General features: G+C 34.6%; 1 protein-coding gene and 1 pseudogene across 1 annotated transcript; one reads left to right on the top strand and one right to left on the bottom strand.

The window, feature by feature from the left end:
* Positions 1-9979: 9979 nt before the first annotated feature.
* Positions 9980-10924, top strand: LOC101444471 (olfactory receptor 5D13-like; the record flags this gene model as incomplete). The annotated part of the gene is made up of 1 exon (XM_023591186.2): positions 9980-10924. A coding segment is annotated over one exon (945 nt), but the record flags the coding sequence as incomplete, so codon positions are not given.
* A 4280-nt stretch (positions 10925-15204) lies between these two features.
* LOC101444932 (cytokine receptor-like factor 3 pseudogene) lies at positions 15205-15810 on the bottom strand (annotated as a pseudogene).
* Between the last annotated feature and the right edge of the window lie 4101 nt (positions 15811-19911).

The raw sequence follows: 19911 nt of genomic DNA, 5'->3' as shown, positions 1-19911 counted from the left end.
TGAAATTTATTACAGTATTAAGGATAAGTATTAAGGACAGTTGAGTTGCTTCCAAATTTTGGCAAATGTGAATAATGTCATGATGCACATTGGTGTGCATATATCTGTCCCCATTCTTCCTTTCAATTTTTTGGATATTGTATTAATCAGCTAAAGGGGTGCTGATGCAAGATACCAGAAATCTTTTGACATTTATAAAGGGCATTTATTTGGGATAGAAGTTTATAGTCAGAAGGTCATAAAGCTTTAGTTACTTCCCTCACCAAAGTCTGTTGCCCTATATTGGTGCAAGATGACTGCCAGTCTCTGCAAGGGTTCGACCTTTCTCTTCCTCTTCCTCTTAAGGCTCTGTGGTCCAAAATTATCCAATCTCAGCTGCAGGCTGTCATAAGTTTAATCTCTTTCCTGTGGCTTGTTTCTATCTGGACTCAGCTACAGTTGTTGGCTATCAGGCTCTATCTCTTCACAGGGTCTCTACCATATCAGTGGAGCTTTTCCTATTCCTCTGTGCTCCTCTCCTGTGGGAAACTGCCTCTCACTGGTGTTGTATTGGCAATCTTGTTGCTAAGTGCTATTTTTAGATACTAACCCCGTTAAGTTTCCGTTTCCCCACTCTCACTGTAGTAATTAAGTTTCTATCCTCACGCCATTCAGACGATTGTTTTGAAACGTCCGCGAAAAGACTTCCTGACGTGAACCAATCAGATCTGTGGTGTGAAACCTCATTCATTCCTGGCTATAAATACCCCTGATTGACCCTCAATAAATGAGACTTGATCAGAATCCTGTCTTGTCTCCATTCTTTGTGTCTCTTGTCCCTTTCATTCCCACTCCCTCCCTCAGGTCTTGGTTCGACTGATCCGTGGGTCGGATCACTCTCCTGTGTATTTACTTCCAGGGGCTCCAGAATAAAAGACTCTTTCTTTTCTGCCATGTTATTTTCTCTGGGAGTCCCTGCCCACCAAGGGGGTGGGGACTCAACATCCTACTGATGTGGCTGAATCATATTCCAATCCTAATTTAATCAAGTAAGTGTGAAACCTTTGAATCAAATACAATCTAATATGCCCAGAGGAATATACCAGTTTACAAACATAATCCAATACCTATTTTTGGAATTCAAAAACCATGCCAAAATGCTACAGATATATTCCTACAATTGAGTATATTCATGTGGCAATTCTATACTTGGCTTCCTGAGGAAATTCCAAACCATCTTCAATAGTGGCTGTACCATTCCACCTTCAACCAACAGTGGTGTGTTACTATCCTCTCCAACACTTGTAGTTTTGTGTATTTTAAATAACAGCCAGTCTAATAAGTGTAAGACTTATCTCATTGTAGTTTTGATTTGCATTTCCCTAATACATGCAGATATTAAGCATCTTTTCGTGGGCTTTTAGCCATTTTATTTTCCTCTTTTGAAAACTTCTATTCAACCTTCTTGCCCTTTTTTTACAATGGTTTTTTGTAATTTTATTATTGAGATTTATGTTTTCTCTATATATATTGGATATGAGACCCTTCTCAGATAAGTGCTTCCCAAATATTTGCTCCCATTGAGTAGACTGACTTTTCACTTTCTTGCCTCTTTTGATTCACAATAGTTTTGTTGTTGTTTTTTTTTTTTAATTTTTGAGGAGAAACCATTTATCTACTTTTCCTCTCATTTCTCATGCTTTGGGTGTAAAGTTTATGAAACCATTTTCTACTGCATGATCTTGTAGATGCTTCCCAACATTATCTTCTAGGAGCTTTATGGTTTTGGCACTTATATTTAGGTCTTTGATCCATCTTTAGTTAATTTTGGTATAGGGCATGAGATGGTGATCTTCTTTCATTCTTAGAGATATGGATATCCAGTTCTCCCAGCACCATTTGTTGAAGAGGCAATTCTTTCCCAGTTGAGTGGGCTTTGAGACCTTGTCAAATATCAGTTGACCACATATGCAAAGATTTACATCTAGATTTTTTATTTGGTTTCATTAGTCAGTGTGTCTACCCTTGTACAAAAATCATGCAGTTTTGACAAATGTAACTTTGTAGTATGCTTAACAGTCAGGCAGCATGATTCCTTCAATTGGCATTGTTTTTCTTTCTCAAGAGGTGTTGGGCTATTTAGCACCCCTTACACTTCCAAATAATTTTGATAACTTGCTTTGCTAGTGCTTTTGATATTACATTGAGTATGTAAATTGATTTGGGTAGAATGAACAATATAATTGATATTTAGGCTTCCAATCCATAACATGGAATATTCTTCCATTTATGTAGGTCTTCTTTGATTTCCTTTAGCAATGATGTCCAGCTTTCTGTGTATAAGTTCTTTACATCCTCAGTTAAATTTATTCCTAGATATTTTATTCTTTTAACTATTATTGTAAATGGACCTTTTTCTTAATTTCCAACTAAGATTACTCATTATTATTGTTAAGAGTCACTACTGTTTTTGCATGATGATTTTATATCCTGCCACTTTACTAAACTTATCAGCTCTAGAAGCTTTATTGTAAATTTTTTGGAAATTTCTACATATAGGAACATGTCACCTGCAAAAAAAATTAAATTTTTACTTGTTCCTTCCCAATTTGTATGCCTTTTATTTCCTTTTCCTGCCTAAGTGTTCAAGCAAGTACTTCTAATACAATGTTAATTAAGAGTGGTGACAGTGGGCATCCTTGTCTTGATCCAGATCTTAGAGGAAAGCCTTTAACATTTCCCCCATGGAGTATAATGTTAGTTGTGAATTTTTCATATATGCCCTTTATCATGTGGAGGATGTTTCCTTCTGTTTCTATCTTTCAAAATGTTTTTGTCAAGGAAAGATACTGTAGTTTGTCAAATGACTTCTTTTCACTGCTAGAGATGATCATGTGATTTTTTTCCCTTCTATCTATTAATGTGGTGGATTCCATAGATTGATTTTCTTATGTTGAATCATCCTTGCATATCTGTGATAAAACCCACTTGGTCATGGTGTATAAGTTCTGTATTGATTTGATTAGCAACTATTTTGTTTTGAATTTTTGCATCTAAGTTCATTAGAGTGATTGGTCTTGTAGTTTTGTTTTGACATCTGTATTTGACCTTGGTATTAGTGTGATATTGGCATCATAGAATGAGTTAGATAATATTCCCTCTTCTTCAATTTTTGAAGGGTTTGAGCAGGATAGGTGTTAATTATTTCTGGAATGATTGGTAGAATCACCTGTGAAGCCATCTAGTCCTGGCTTTTCTTGGTTGGGAGGTTTTTGATGACTAAACCAATCTCACTACTTGTGCTTTGTCTGTTGAATTCTTCTATCTCTTCCTCCATTAATGTATGCTGCTCCTGTGTTTCTAGGAATTCCTTCATTTCATCTAAATTGTCCCTCTTATTGGCATACAATTTTTCAAAGTCTGCTCTTATGATAGGCTATATTTCTGTGGGGTCAGTGGTGATATCACCTTTTTCATTTCTGATTTTATTTATTTGCATCTTTTTTCTTTTTTTCTTTGTTAGTCTAGCTAGCTAAAGGTTTGTCAATTTTATTAATTTTCCCAAAGAACCAACATTTGGTTTTGTTAATTTTTTTCTATTTCTTTCTAAATTCTCAATTTCAGTTAAGTCTCCTCTAATCTTTGTTATTTTCTTCTTTCTGCTTGCTTTGGGATGAGTTTGTTGTTCTTTTTCTAGTTCCTTCTGGTAAGCAGTTAAGTCTTTGATTTTAGCTCTTTCTTCTTTTTTTAAATTTAGGCACTTATGCTATAAATTTCTTCCTCAGCACTGCTTTAGCTGCATCCTATAAATTTTGATATGTTGTGTTCTCATTTTCATTTGCTTCCAGGTACTTACTGATTTCTCTGGCAATTTCCTTCTTGACCCACTAATTGTTTAATAATCTGTTGCTTAACTTCAATGTATTTGTGCCTATTCTGGATATGTGTCACTTGTTAATTTCTAGGGTCATTCCATTGTGATTAGAAAAAATTGATTTTTATAATTTAAATCTTTCTAAATTCATTGAGTCTCATTCTATGACCCAGAATGTGGTCTCTCTTGGAGAATAATCAATAAGCACACAAGAAGAATGTATAACCAAAAGTATTTGGGTGTAATGTTATATATATATGTCCATTAGGACTTGTTCCTGTAACATATTATTTAAGATTGCTGTTTCTTTATTGTGCCTCTCTTGATATGTTCTGTCTAATGTGATAATGGTGTATTGAAGTCCTCCACTATGATTCTAGAGGCATCTATTTCTCCCCTTATATTTAACAGTATTTGTCTCATATATTTTGGGGCACCCTGGATAAGTGCATAAATATCTATGATTGTTCTTTATTCTTGGTATACTGCCCCATTTATTAATATGCAGTTTCCTTCTTTATCTCTTACCATAGCTTTGCATTGAAACTCTATATTGTGTGATATTTGTTTAGCTCCTCCTGCCCTTTTCTGATTACTGTTTGTGTGTAAAATCTTTTTCCCACCTTTCACTGGCAACTTATTTGTGGATCTAAGGTGAATTTCTTTTACACAGCATATAGATGGGTTATATTACCATACCCATACTGCGAATCTATGTCTTTTGATTGGAGAGTTTAATCATTAACATTAATAAAATTATTGTATAGGCAGAACTTATTATAGCCACAGTCTTAGGCTTATATAAGTCAAATTTCATTTTTATTTCTCTTTTTATTCTTTTAGTTATTTTTACTAATAATCTTCCTTTCTACACTCTCCTCTAATCCTCTTTCTCCTGTTTTTCCTTTCAACCTGTGAAACACCTTTTAGTATTTCTTGAAGGGCAGGTTTCTTGTTGACAAATACTTTCAATGTCTGTTTTTTGTTAATAGATTGAATTCTACTTCATTTTGAAAGGCAATTTTGCTGCATACAGAATTCTTGGATGGCAGGGTTTTTTCTTCTTGCATCTTGACTGTGACATACCATGACCTTCTCACCTTCATGGCTTCAGATGTGAAATCAGCACTGAATCTTATTGAGCTTCCCTTATATGTGATAGGTTTCTTTTCCTTTGCTGCTTTCAAGATTCTGTCTTTGCCTTTAGCGTTTGACAATCTGATAAGTATTTGTCTTGAGGTAAGTCTGCTAGGATGTATTTTTCTTGGAATATGATGCCCTCTCCGAATGTTACACCCATGTCCATCCTAAGAGTTGAGAAATTTTTGGTCATTATTTCCTCAAACACTCCTTCTGCTCCCTTTCCCATCTTTTCTCCTCCTGGATGCCCATAATGCATATGTTTGTGTGTTTTTGTGTTGTTATTCAATTCCTTGAGGTCCAGTTGAATTTTTTCCTTTTTTTTTTTGTCTATCTGTTCTACTATCTGTGTGATTTCAGATATCTTATCATCAACATTGCTAATTCTTTCCTTTGCCTGTTCAAATATGCTGATTTGTGCTTTAAGTGTATTTTTAATTCTTGCATTATGCCTTAATCAGTGTAAGATCTGTTATCTTTTTATGCATGTTTCCTCAAGATCTTCTTGATATCCTTTATCTCTTCCTTCATTTTATTGCATTGATTAAGGATATTTGTTTGGACATCTTTGATTAGTTGTTGCACATTGTGTATTTCCTTTTGCTTTTTAGTTTGTTCATTAGAATGGATCTTAACTTCCTGTTTCTGATTATGGCTTATAATTTTTCACTGATGCTTGGGCATCTTTTTACCCTGATGGATTTTTCTGTTGGTTAGTTTCTTTTGCTAGTTTAGGATTTTATTTTGCTTGATTTTGCATTAAAGTTTTTCTTAATACTTGGTTCCACTTATTCTATATCTTTTTAGTTGCCTGTATTCAACTGAAAAATTATTAGATACACAAAAAACAAAAAAGAAAGAAGAGAAAAAGAAAAAAGAGGGAAGGAGAACAAAAAAAATGAAAAATAATAATAAAAGGGGGAAACAGCACAGAAGAATAAAACTACAAAGATGAATAAAAGAAACAGGAACAAAATAAGATAAAATTGAATAAAAGGCAAGACAAAAAAAGAATAGAAGAAAAAAATGAAGACAAAACAATGGAAAGCAGAAAGGAAGAATAAGAAAAAAGGAAGAGGAAAACAAGAAAGAAAGAAAGAAACAAACAAAGAAAGAAAGAAAGAAAGAAAGAGAAAGCAAATACAATAAAAAAAGAGGAAAGGAAAATAATAAACAAACAAACAAATAAATAAACACACTCCAGCAACAATGTCAGGCTGCAGTGTCAGCCAATCGTCACCCTTATGGCCAGCCTCTCCCCAGGTACTTGAAAAGAGAGAAGGGATCAAAAACAAGCAAAAATCCTCTCTATGCTGCCCTTCCCAAGCCTGCTTGCCCCAAGGCTCCCCTCCTCCCCAGGAGCCAGCTGTGTGTGTGTTAGCCCTCCTGAGCTCTTGCCCCCTCCCCAGGGAGCTGGCTTAGAGTCTCATGTCGCAAGCATTTCAGCCCATAGTTTGACTCCTTTCGCTCTCCTGTCTCCCCAAGGGTGGCTGGGTGCATGTCAACCCGCCTGATCTCTTCTTCCCTCCACTCTCCTTGGAAAGGGTTAGGTGCAGGACCTAGGTTCTCCTTTTCCCTGGAGCTGGCTGGGAGCTGGTCTGCCTGCCTAATTGTATCCCCTCTGCTCTAGTTACCCCCTGAACCAACTGGGTATGAACCAGGACTTCCAGTTACCCATTGTTTCCCTCCCCTCAAAAATTGGCTGGCCATCAGCATGACACCCAACTGCCTGGTGTTTCTTCTTTTCCCTGGGCCAACTTGCTGCCAATCTCTCTGCTTATTGCCCGCCTCCCTGCTCCACTCTCCCCCTGAGCTGGCTGGGTTCCAGCCTGTACAACTGATTGCCCCTTGGTTTCCTTCCCCTCATGACCCTGATGGACCCCTCCTCGCCAGGGGGGCTCTCACTCTAAGAGCCAGCTAGGCACTAGTCTGCCAGGAGGATCAGGTCTCTTGTTTCCCTCTACCCTGAGTCATCTGCCACCCTCCTCCAGTCACCCTCTCCTTTAGCCCCCATGGTCCAGTGACTTCCCTTATGCCAGGAAAGCCTCCTACCTTCCTGAATTTTCTGGAGGAGGAATATAGCCTGTCATTCCCTATTCTGCCATCATGGATTCCCTTTTCATTGATTTTTCATGCTGCTATTATTGATGGTGCTGTTATTTATTTACAGGACTTCTATTTATATCTTTTCCAAATAATGAAGGGATTTGTTCATATTGTCTTACTTCATGAAATCTATATCTACATATATCTATTTAAAATCCTCATTTGCGTATTTCTTTTTCTCTGTAGTTCCTCAGGTGCAATATTCTTGAATCTAATGATTGTATTATTTTTGGCCATGTTTTCACTTACATGCTATATGAGGTCCTCCTCAATGGGGTTTACCTTCACTGAATACATATTTATGTGGTTGTTTTTAAATTGTATTTTCTCTTGGAGAAGAGAAACTCAAACCTGGAAGCCTGTGATTATGGTGCAACAAGTTGGAAGGAGATTCAGTCCCTATATCACTTTATGGGGCAGAGCTGCTCTATGATCTGAAATGCATTTTGGACATTGTGCCAGTCTGGAATAAGCTTGTACGTAGTCACAGGAATTTTTAACGTGAATATGTTAAGGCATGATGAATAGAGGTATTGGAATTCATAAATATATTACATTTTCAATAAATCTTTATTTTCTTAGGACACAGACCATTTCTTTTTAAGATTTAATAATAAATGTATACATCTGAAAGCACAGTGCTCATATTTAGAAGATAAATTCAGCTTTTTTTTCTATTAAGGAAACCAATTATATGAATGGGAAATGAAGTTTGCTATATAAAGCTAATTAACGAAGGAAAATATACAACATAACTTATTGTTTAAACTATACTTAGAACATAACTATAATTTTATAAGAAAAAAATAAAAACAACAAGGAATGATAATACTGTCACTGGATTGTTGATTTATAATTAAATTTCCTTTTCACATTTCTTAATTTAGTGTGTCTCAGTTTTTAAAAAAAGAGAAACGATGGTTCTTACTTTCCCAGGACTTTAGAACAAATAATATACAGCCAAGATATTTCAAGGGACATCATTTTATTTAATTGCTTGAATTGTAGCCTCAAAGGGAATACTTCAATTATTTTCTCTAGGTATGCATCCCCAAAGCTTTACTGGTATATTTTTGTAACAGTTTGGTGTCAGGATGCAACTCTTCAGTCTGCCTTTCTCAGCTATCCGTGGGCTTTTTAAACAAGTTGTTAAGAAAAATCATGTATTTGAAATAGGCAATGAAATGCACTGCACACTCCTGCTGTTATATTCAGGTCTAGTTATATTAATTGAATATTAAGCAGGAACACTTCTGGACCTGATTAAACTTAGACAAGGAATCTTCAGTAAATGAGTCACTCAAGTGCTTCTCTTATTAGGTGAGTTGATTCATTTATTGTTTTGTTTTCACTTTAGAATGAAAATATTGAGTTCCAATAATCTTTCAAGAAGACAAGTCCATGTATTAGCCAAACTGCCAAAATATCCGCTTTTTTGGTGAAGACAAGAGTGAAGGTGTTATGTATTAACTCTTCCTTTTTTCAAATGACATCCATTCTGGAGGAATAATACCAGTGGATGAGAAGAGGTAGAGGATATATCAGAAAGAATGAGGTACAGATTCATATTAAGATTATCAAAAGGGTGATGAGGCATATCCCAGTATCTCTGGGTTTCAGGGAATGACAAACCTGATAGATATAAAGGGTATGATGAGATTAATTCTTGTGATCTGAAAGTTTCAAGGACAAGGCTGTGAGCACAGGAAAAAGAATGTGTTGATGGGGAACTAGGTTTAGAAAGAATCTGAGGATTCCTATTTCTGATTTTTTGCCTGAAATCTAGACAGGCTTCTTCTCTAGGAATGCAGGCATTTATTTGACCTCCCCTCCTTGTAACTTCCAGGAGTTCCACACACTTCTGGTGTTGACCAACTCCACATGTGTACTCCTTTGACCCCATTAAAGAGAAGGATTGTGAACAACTTCAGATGCCCACAATGATCCCATTCAACTGCACCTGTTAATGGGAACACAGTGCTCATGATTGAGGTTCTTGTGCTAGTGGCAGCAGGAATGTTATGGTTCTGTTAGTGATGGATCTTTAGCCTGACACTTGTCCTTGGCAAAGCTTAAAACTTGATTCAGAACGGCAGAATGTATTTTTGCCGCTGCCTGAAATTTTTACGTCGTGTCCAGTACTCCTAGACTTCTTACTGTTTGTCACTCACTCATCTTGATTTGCCACTTCAGGAAAAATAAGAACTTTTAGTTCAACTATGGCTTCAACTACTTTTATCGCTGTCATCATAATCATATTTTGGAGTGAGCACATGTTTATGAATGATATATTATTGAATGGAGAATGCCTTTTTAAACTTTTTAAAATTAGTTTAACATGAGTGAATCAGTTCAGTTTTCTTCTTTAGACTACCTCTAGATTATGTTGAGAGTATTGGGTTAGTAGCCATGAGGATAGAACTGAAAAGGAAAATAGAACAACCAAGAAAATTGTAATTGGACCATTCTGCTAGGTGGTTAACATTTTAAAAATGTATTTAGAAATTCTAATTAATTGTCTATTAGCTTAAGATGTGAGGTAGGGATATTCATGGTGTATATTTCCTCCAATACAATTATTATTTTACTAAACTCAGATTAATGTAAAAGCCAGATTGGCCGTTCTCCAGAAGTTACTTGCCTCTGGTGATAATGAGTCTGATTATTTGAAATACAGTAAATTCTACTCATAATGTTTATCTTCATAAATCCACTCACACAGATTGTATTCACTGTAAGCTTGTGCTATTAATAAGTTCTAACTTTTGAAACAATGTGACAGAGCCAAGTGTTAATCATAACATTATTTATGGAGACAAGTCTTTCAAATTTCCTCATTTTATCCTACTAATTTTTGCTGTGCTGTAACAATCTTCCTATTTTGTCCACAGTAAACAAGGAAATCAGAGTGCTGGAGCCACATTCGTCCTCTTGGGTTTCTCAGAATACCCAGACCTCCAGGTGCCCCTCTTCTTGATTTTCCTAACCATCTACACAATCACTGTGGTGGGGAACCTCGGCATGATTGTCGTCATCAGGATCAATCCTAAACTCCACACCCCCATGTACTTTTTCCTCAGCCACTTGTCCTTTCTAGATTTCTATTACTCCACAGTAGTTACACCCAAACTCTTAGAAAACTTGATTGTGGAAGACAGAACCATCTCTTTCACAGCGTGCATCACGCAGTTTTTCTTTGCATGCCTATGTGCAGTGACAGAAACTTTCATGTTGGCAGTGATGGCATATGACCGGTTTGTGGCAGTTTGTAACCCTCTGCTCTACATGGTTGTAATGTCTCGGAAGTTATGTTACTTGTTAGTTGCTTTCTCATACTCTTGGGGTATAGGGTGTTCCCTAATACTTACCTACTTTCTATTGGAATTATCTTTCAGAAAAAATAATATCATAAATAATGTTGTCTGTGAGCATGCTGCTATTGTTGCTGCGTCCTGCTCTGACCCCTACATTAGCCAGAAGATCATTTTAGTGTTAGCCACATTCAATGAAATAAGCAGTCTGATGATCATTTTTACTTCATATGTTTTCATTTTTATCACTATCATGAAGATGACCTCAACTAGGGGACACTACAAAGCATTTTCTACATGTGCCTCACACCTAACTGCCATTACAATCTTCCATGGAACCATCCTTTTTCTCTACTGTGTTCCTAACTCCAAAAGCTCGTGGCTCATGGTCAAGGTGACTTCTGTCTTTTACACAATGGTCATCCCCATGTTGAACCCTCTGATCTACAGCCTCAGGAACAAAGATGTGAAGGAGACCATCCAGAAATTAATCAATAAAAACTTATGTTGTTAGAAAATGTAAAGTTTGTAAAAATTTACTTACTCATTTTCAAGAGTAATGTGAAGAAATATCCACATCTTATGGTAGTTTTAGTTATTTAAATTCCAATGTCAAATAGCAAAGCAATACATTTGCCTAATGAAACTCCCACTTGATTGATCTACTCAACATCTATTTAAAGTTTTGTAAATTATCTGTAAAATCGTAAGCAACACTTAATTAAATTTCAGGGCATTTAAATTGCCTCTAAACTCAAGCTCTTGCATGTAAAGATTTCAACCACGAGGGTTACTGAGGGAAACATTGCACTCTTTTGAAGTCGTTCAGAGTGGGTTTATAGTGATATTCTGAAAATGTATATCTTGAAATGATGAAGGTACTTCATGGTGAAATACAATAAACTAAGACAATTTAGCACTTACTCATTCAATAATACATTATAAAGTGCAAATATGTCTTTAGATTTTATTTGTTAATATGAATTTTATTTACTCTCCATATATTAAGACAACAAAAAAATGAAAATTAAAAACTGCACAGTTTAGAAATAGCTGTCTAAAACTTGAATTTGTTATTCATGACAACCTTTGGTTTTGTATAATTTAGCTGGTGATGCATAACATAAACAAACATAAAATTTCAGTGCTTTGCTATATGAGGATTTTAATATTTTTAATTGTTGAATTAACATGACAGCTCTGCTAACATCAGCTGAAACATCTGGGTCACCTGATCTAGTGTTTTGCTACTGGTGAACTCACCTGCAGTCTATAAAATATTCTTTTTCATTTCTGCAAAAAAATGGCTGCTTGAATGTTGATAGGGATTATGTTGAATCTATAGATCTTGTTGGATAGTACTGATGTCTTAAGAATATTAACTTTTCCAATCAATGAGCATGGGTTGCCTTTTCATTTATCAGGTCTACTTTCATTTCTTCCAGCAATGTTTTCTTGATTTCAGTGTACATGTCTATTGCATACTTGCTTAATTTTATTACTAGATATATTATTATTTTTAGAAGGTGATGTAAAGAAAATTGTTTTCTTGATTTCCTTGGTTCATTATTGGTATATTGTTGGTTCATTGTTGCTAAATGTAGTTGATTTTTACTTGTTGCACTTGTAACTTGTACCATTGATGAATTTGTTTCTTAGCTCTAATAGCTTTCTTGTGGATTCTTTAGGATTGTCTCTTTCTCTATATATATAGGATCACATCATCTGTCAATAGATAGTTTTAATTCATTCTTCCTACTTTGTCATGAATAACAAATTCAATTTACAGTCAGCTATTTATGACGTGCAAATTTTAATTTTTACTTTTTCTTGTCTTAATATACAGGGAGCAAATGCAATTTATACTAACAAATAAAATTTAATCAAACCACATTTTCCTAATTACTCTGGCTAGTACTTCCAGTACAATGTTAAATAGCAGTGGTAAATGCAAGGAATCCTTGTCTTATTCCTGATCTTAGAGAAAAAGTTTTCTGTCTTTCACCATAGCATATGATATCAGCTGTGAGAGTTTAATAAATGACCTTTATCACTTTAAGGAAGTTTCCTTCTATTCCTATTTTTCCAAATTATTTTATCATGAAAAGGATGTTTGTCAGTTGCCATTTCTGCATCAATTTAAATGATCTTTTTTTTCTTCCCTCCATTTTAATAATGTGGTATATTATGATTGATTTGATGATGTTGATCCACCCTTGCATTCTTGGGATAAATCCCACTTGGTTATGGTGTATAATCCTCTTAACATGCTGTTAGGTTCAGTTTTCTGAATCTAGCATTTTTTGAGGATTTTTACATCATATTCATAAAGGATATTGGTCTGAATTTTTCTATTCTTAAAATATCTTTATCTGGCTCTGATATCAGAGTAATGCTGACCTCAAAGAATGTGTTAGGAAGTACTCCCTGCTCTTAAATTTTTTGGAAAAGTTTGAGAAGAACTGACATTAATTCTCATTTCAGTGTTTGGTAGAATTCATCAGTGAAGCGATCTATTTCATACTTTTCTTTTTTGGAGGTTTATGATTACTGATTTGATATTTTTACTTGTTATTGGTCTATTGAGATTTTCTCTTTTTTTGTGCCAGCTTAGGTTTTTTGTTGTTTCAAAGAACTTGGTCATTTAATATAAATTATCGAATTTGCTGATGTTGTGCTATTGTTTATAGTACTTTCTTATAATATTTTAATTTCTGTTAGGTCAATAGCAATGGGTTATTTTCATTTCTAATTTAGTTATTTCTGTCTTCTCTGTCCTTTTTTGTTATTAGTTTAGCTAAAGGTTTGTCAAAGTACCATTCTTTTGGTTCCATTGATTCTATTATTTTTCTATTCTCTATTTCATTTATCTCTACCATAGTATTTATTATATCTTTCTCTGTTAACTTTCAGTTTAGTTTGTTCTTTTTTCTATGTCCTCAAGCTGTGAAGTCAGGTTATTGATTAGGAAGCTTTCTTCTTTTTTTAATGTAGATATTTACAACTTAAATTTCCCTCTGAGTGTGGCATTCCTTGTATCCCATACATTTTGTTATGTTGTGTTTCCATTTTCATTCATTCTATTCACTTTCAAATTACATTTGTGATTTCTTCTTTGACCCATTTGTTTAAGATTTTACTGTTTAATTTCCACATATTTATATATTTTCCAGTTTTTTTACTGTTATTGATTTCCAACTTCATTCCATTTTGGTCTTAGAAGATACTAGGTCTAATTCCAATCGTCAATCGAGATTTGTTTTGAGACCTAATATATGACATGTCCTGGAGAATAATTCACATACACTTGAGAGTAATGAGTATTCTGATGTTGTAGGGTGGAAAGTTTTCGATATAGCTGTTAGGTCTAGTTGGTTTATAGTGCTGTTCAAGTCCTCTGTTTCCTTATCGATCATCTGTCTAACAACTATTGAAACTATTGAAATGGTATATTGAAGTTCCCTATCATTGTAGAATTGTCTATTTCTCCTTCAATTATATTAATGTTGTATCTTATATTTTAGGACTCTTTTATCAGACTACCTATCTAGCTATCTATATTTCATTCCACCCAATATTTATTGTGCACATGTTTTGTGTCAGGCACTATGCTTGGTATCAAATATGTAGAATATAAGAAAGGACAAATTATCTTTTCATAACTTACAGTGAAGTCTGAATTAAAATGATCGGCCACAAGAAGCCCCTTTCCCCTTCTATTGAACAGTATGTGGTTAATAAAGAAAAAAGATTAAAATTAGGTTCACAAAATCTCACAGAAATAAAATATATATATGACTTTTAGTTTTTGCTTTTTTTAAAATTTTGCTTCAGACAGCTAGACAAGGCATCTACAATCTATCACATCTTTTTAACAACCTCCAATCAAAGTGAAAGACTAACAGCATAAAATGTAAGGGAAAGAAGTCATGATTACCGACAGGGAATTTGAATCCCCAAATAAATTAGTGTTAATAAATGACAAACTTTCTTTTCTAAACACTTTTCTACTGGTAAAAAATAAAAAATAAATTCACATTAGAAATCTCTAGGCTGGGGAGCAGATGTAGTTCAGTGGTTGAGCACCTGTTTCCTATGTACAAGGTCTTGGGTCCAATCTCCAGTATCTCCTTAAAAAAAAATTTGTAGGCTGATAAAGCACATTATTTTTACATCATTTTTTACATAGTAAATTTTTACATAGTAAATTCATGAAATAATTATTTTACCCAATTTAAGTTTTCAAAAAATAAGACAAATATTTACATTATATTGGTTTGGTCCCATAAAGTCCATTTAACAAACTGACATTAAACTTCAGGTCATAGACTACAAATGGTACATGCATATCACCGAGGCTGGATATACACATGTTCATATTACATACTTGTGAAATGGCTAACACTGCTCTGTTTGCTAATTCCATAAATAGTTTTACCCTTTAAAAGTTCTCTAGCCTACCATGAATCAAAATCCAAAGAGAACAAGAGAAAATACTTTGATTCTTTTATATATTTGCTCGGGATTTTTAAGATGCAATCATTATAATGCTTTTGGGACGTAGAGATTATTGAACATAAATTAAAGTCAATACTGCTTACAAAGTACCTGACAAAAGTATCACAAAATTCAAGTATCTTATTGCTAAAAAATTCCACAAATAATTCAGTAAACATTTTTCATTACTAATTGCCTGAGAAATGAATCCAACTATTTTTATCAATTTCAATTATACTGAGAACAGCTATGTTAAAACCCTGAAAACCGAAGCCAATTATCCAAAAATCTAACATACTAACACGTTCCATTAGTATAGAAAAATGAGCATTCAAAGTAAAGAGAACTGCATGATTGATCAAGTAACTAATTAAAAACCACTTGTCTGTTATTTGCATTGATAGTTACTCAAAGCTTGAAGTCTCTGCCTCCATTTTGGTTTCTAGAGTAACAGCTTCAATGTCAAACGTGACAATGAATCCAGAAGTACCTGCAGGCAAATGATTATTCATTTTATTTTCCGTAAATAAAAACTGCACTATTGGTGCTAATACACATGGCTTGATCCCATGGCAAAAAGTCATAACCATACTGTTTTTCTGCACACACTACTATAGTGTCTCTTCTGACTGGTTGTCCTACAATTTCAACTCTGAATGTTAATGTCTGCCAACAAAAATAATTTGGAACGTTATAGTAGAGAACATCTATGATTCAGTTCATTCTGGGGTGTTATATTTCTTGGACTGCTGAGCTATGTCCCTAAAAGTCAGCTGTTTATTCATGAAGTACCAATGTAGAGTGACTTATCCAGGGAACACTCCAAGGAATTCACTCCTGCAGAATCTCCTCAGTGCAGAATCTTAACTGATAATCAACACTGAGTTCTGTGTGCAATACTATGAATTAATTTCAAAGCACCAAGCACTTATCCAGGAGCTTCCCAAGGATTCCCTTTAAATCATTAAAATGCTGTTTGAGGACATTCCTTGTCTGTGATATACTGTCTTTGATGTGACTCTGAGTTTCCTGAAACCCATGCAGCCTCTGGCCCAGTTCTGGCTGGTAGCTCTGCCCATATCTTGATTTGGGACTTCTAGCATCAAAACTATAAACCAATAAATTCCCGTTGTTAAGCCAAAACCAGTTGGTGGTATTTGTGATAGCAGCTCTATCAAATTAAGACAAAATTTAAATTCCTATTATTATTCTTATTTTATATTTTAAACTTGATTTTTAAAGAAGTGTTAGATCCCAGAAAAGTTGCATAAAAAATATAGCAGATTCCAGATACCCCAGCCCTTCCCCCTCTCACATTTTCCCCAATTATTAACATCTTTCATTAGTGTGGTACATGTGTTACAATTGATGAACCAATGTCGGAGCATTGACACTCAGCTAACATGGAGGTGAAGAAGGTCAACCAACACACCAGGGAGCCAAGAGTGCCTACAACTGAAAGCAGGAGAATTGCATCCAGCATTCCTGTGGAATCTAAGCCCCCTCTTCATATAGATGTGGAGTGGACACAACCATTCTAAGGTCCACAGGATGGAGGAATAGAGTATGGATTAGAATGGACTTGCTGATATTCTATTCATGAACTATTGTGATTAATAATCAAAGAAAATATGGCCTTGGTGTGGAGAAAGTGGTCATGGTGGCTGCTAGGGTTAGGGAGTTAGAGGAAGAGATGTGATGTGGGGGCACTTTGGGGGGTTGGAGTTGTCCTGGGTGGTGCTGCAGGGACAGTTACCAGACATTGTATGTCCTCCCATGGTCCACTGGGTGGACTGTGGGAAAATGTGGGCTATGGTGTGGACCATTGACCATGAGGTGCTGCAGTGCTCAGAGATGTATTCACCAAATGCAATGAATGTCTCATGATGATGGAGGAGGTTGTTGTTATGGGGGGGAGGAGTGGGAGTGGGGGGTATATGGGGACCTCATATTTTTTTAATGTAACATTAAAAAAATAAAGACAAAAAAATTATATTTTTATTTACACTTTGCACCAATTTTATAGGTTTTGACAACATGTATAATGGCCTATATTCTTCATTGCAATATCATGCAGGACAATTCCAATGTCCCAGAAATGTCCCATTTTATACCTATTCTTTCCTCTCCCTCCTCTAGAACTTCTGGTAACAATTATTTTTATATAAGTGTTACAACTTCTTCCATTACTAGTATAATAATTGGTTTACTTTGGTCCATAGTTGCATTCCCTCCTTTTGTTTATTCATTCCTCAATCTTGAGGATTTTAGGATGGTGATGCTCACTCTGCTCCAATTGAGAGGGGGCTTAGATCCCATGGGACAGATGGATGGAACTGTCTTGCTTTCAGTTGTAGATACTCTCTGTTTTTTGGAATGGGGCTGCCCATCTTCATTTTGTTAGTTGTCCTGGGCATATCTGGTGAGCTGGAGAGTAGGTGTTGGCTGTAACTCTGCTAATATTCAGGGCTCAACCAGCATATGAACAGCTGGAAGATTGAAGTTTCAGGCATATTTTAATAGGTATAGTGCTAATTGTAGGTTTAAATAAAAGGGGCAGCAGAACCATGTTTAAGGAAATTATAAATGAGTCTAACTCTGTTACATTGGGGAGATAGGTTAACATATATTTCTAGGTAAGGCCCACTAACTGTGACCCGATTCTTGGGAATGTGTGCCCTGCCTATAGTGTCCAGATGTCTCTAGCACTCTCAGGAGCACCCCTGCTTGAGGCATTGTTTGCTGTGAAAGTCAGTGAGATCCTCCTGAGACACGTATAAGTGCAGCCTCTAAAATGATCTCCCGACTCACTTTGAAATCTCTTAGCCTAAAAAACTATTTTGTAGTTAATAATTCTCACTGTTCTTTGAGGTTTTCTTCTAAATCCATCACTAGTAGACACTTGGTAATAATCTTTCAGTGCAACGGAAGCCCATTCCCCACTGTCATGTCCCATGCCATGGGAAGGCAGTGAGTTTATATGCTGATTTTGGGTTAGAGAGAGACCACATTTGAGTAACAAGGAGGTTTTCAGGAGGTAACTCTTAGGCATTATATATTAATTCACTAAGATTGAATTTTACAGGAATAAATCTCATAAGTACAAGCATTAATATCTATAATGATCATTTGGATTTGTTTTCTCTTTGAACTACTTATTCAGATTTTTTTACCCATTTTTCTGTTGAGTTGTTTGTCTCTTTATTACTGGTTTGTAGGATTTCTTTATACATTCTGAATGTAAGTACTTTATTGAATACATGTATTTTGAGTATTTCCTCCTAGATTGCAGCTTGTATATTCACTCCCCTGCTGAGGTATTTATGTCCTAATTCTTAATGCAGTACAATTTAGCAATTTGTTCCTTTATATAGTAAAGTGCTTTTAGTTTCCTCATAATGAAACATTTCTCTCCAACATCCTGATGTTATTATATTTTATATGCTAACTTGTCTCAAATTCCATACAGTGTACTGTATTTTATATAATATTTTCTCTTATTTTCTAGATTTTATGTAAATTTAACATTTTGCTTTTTGTGTGGATTTTTATCAAAAGTAGACCATATAACAATGTATGAATTGATGTATAGCATTATGAATGCAGATTTACCTTAGCAATATTTATTTAAAATGTAATCATTTATACACTGCTCTACAGTGCCACATTTTTCATAAAGTAATTGTCCCTAATGATGACTCTATTTCTTGACCCTCTATGTATTTCCAATATCCTTGTTACCTATAATTAGAACCACCCATAATGAATAAGCGTTGATATCTAATAAAACAATCCTACAACCTTGTTCTTTTCTTTGAAGAGTGATTGAGATATTCTCAGGCCTTTGCCTTTTCAAACAAATTTTAAAATCATCTTTGTTTGGATTTAGGGTAAAATTTCAGTAGAACTGTAGAACCATTTGGAAATAAATGGAAAGTTTTCATCATCTAGTTTACAAATTAAGAGCATAGTATACATTTCTACTTATATGTATTTAGTCTAATTTCTTTCATGCAAGTTTTATCATAGCTATTTTCTAAAACTTTTCCAAGGTACTCTTTTTTTTATTTTTTTTATTGACTTTGTAATAATATTACATTAAAAATATATATGTGAGGTCCCATTCAACCCCACCCCCCCACCCCCCCTGTCCCCCCCCCAACAACACTCGTTCCCATCTCTCTTGCATATCATTTGTTAAAGTAGTCCACAGGCACTTGATATTTTTCATGTTATTTTTCCATGGCATTTAAAAAAATATCGGCTGTTTTTTTTATCAGAATACAATTTATTTTATATTGACTTTGCTTCTGCATCCTCTACCAAGATCTCATATTAATTTCATAATTTATTTATAGATTATTTTGGATTTTAAACATTTACATACATAATGTCTCTATATATTTTTATTTTGTTGTTTCCAATTTTAAACCTTTTTGTTGTTTTGGTTGCCTGTAGAGATATCAGCAGTATATTGAATAAAAATGTTAAAATAGGGCGTATCTTCCTGATCTTACAGGGAAAATATTTATATTTCATAATTTAAAATGTTGTTTACTGTAGATTTCTTATAGATTCCTTTTTTCCCCCCAGATTAGTAAAGTTCTCTCCTCTTGTTTTGGAGTTTGCTTTTTAGTGAGTTGAGATGAATTTTCCAAGGTATTTTTTCTTTATTTTATAATGCGACAATGTGATACAGCTCCTTTAATATTTAATACAGCAGCTTGCATTTATTTTATTTTTCTAATATTAAACCAAAGATGTTTTCTGAGAAAATTAATTTGGATGTGATATAATATACTGTCTTTTTAATTTGTTGATTAGTTCAATGTGTCAAAATTTTATTTAGGATTTGAAAATCTATGTTCATGGGTGAAAATGTTCTACAATTTTATCTTTTTTATATCTCCTTGTTAGTTTTGGGACAGAAAATTGTGCTGCTCTCTTAAAATGTGTTAGGAAGTCTATCATATTTAATTTTATTTTATTTAATTCAGTGACAAA

Source organism: Dasypus novemcinctus, chromosome 10 (genome assembly GCF_030445035.2).
Source record: "Dasypus novemcinctus isolate mDasNov1 chromosome 10, mDasNov1.1.hap2, whole genome shotgun sequence".
Lineage (NCBI taxonomy): Eukaryota > Metazoa > Chordata > Mammalia > Cingulata > Dasypodidae > Dasypus > Dasypus novemcinctus.
This window is presented reverse-complemented; position numbering and strand designations above follow the sequence as displayed.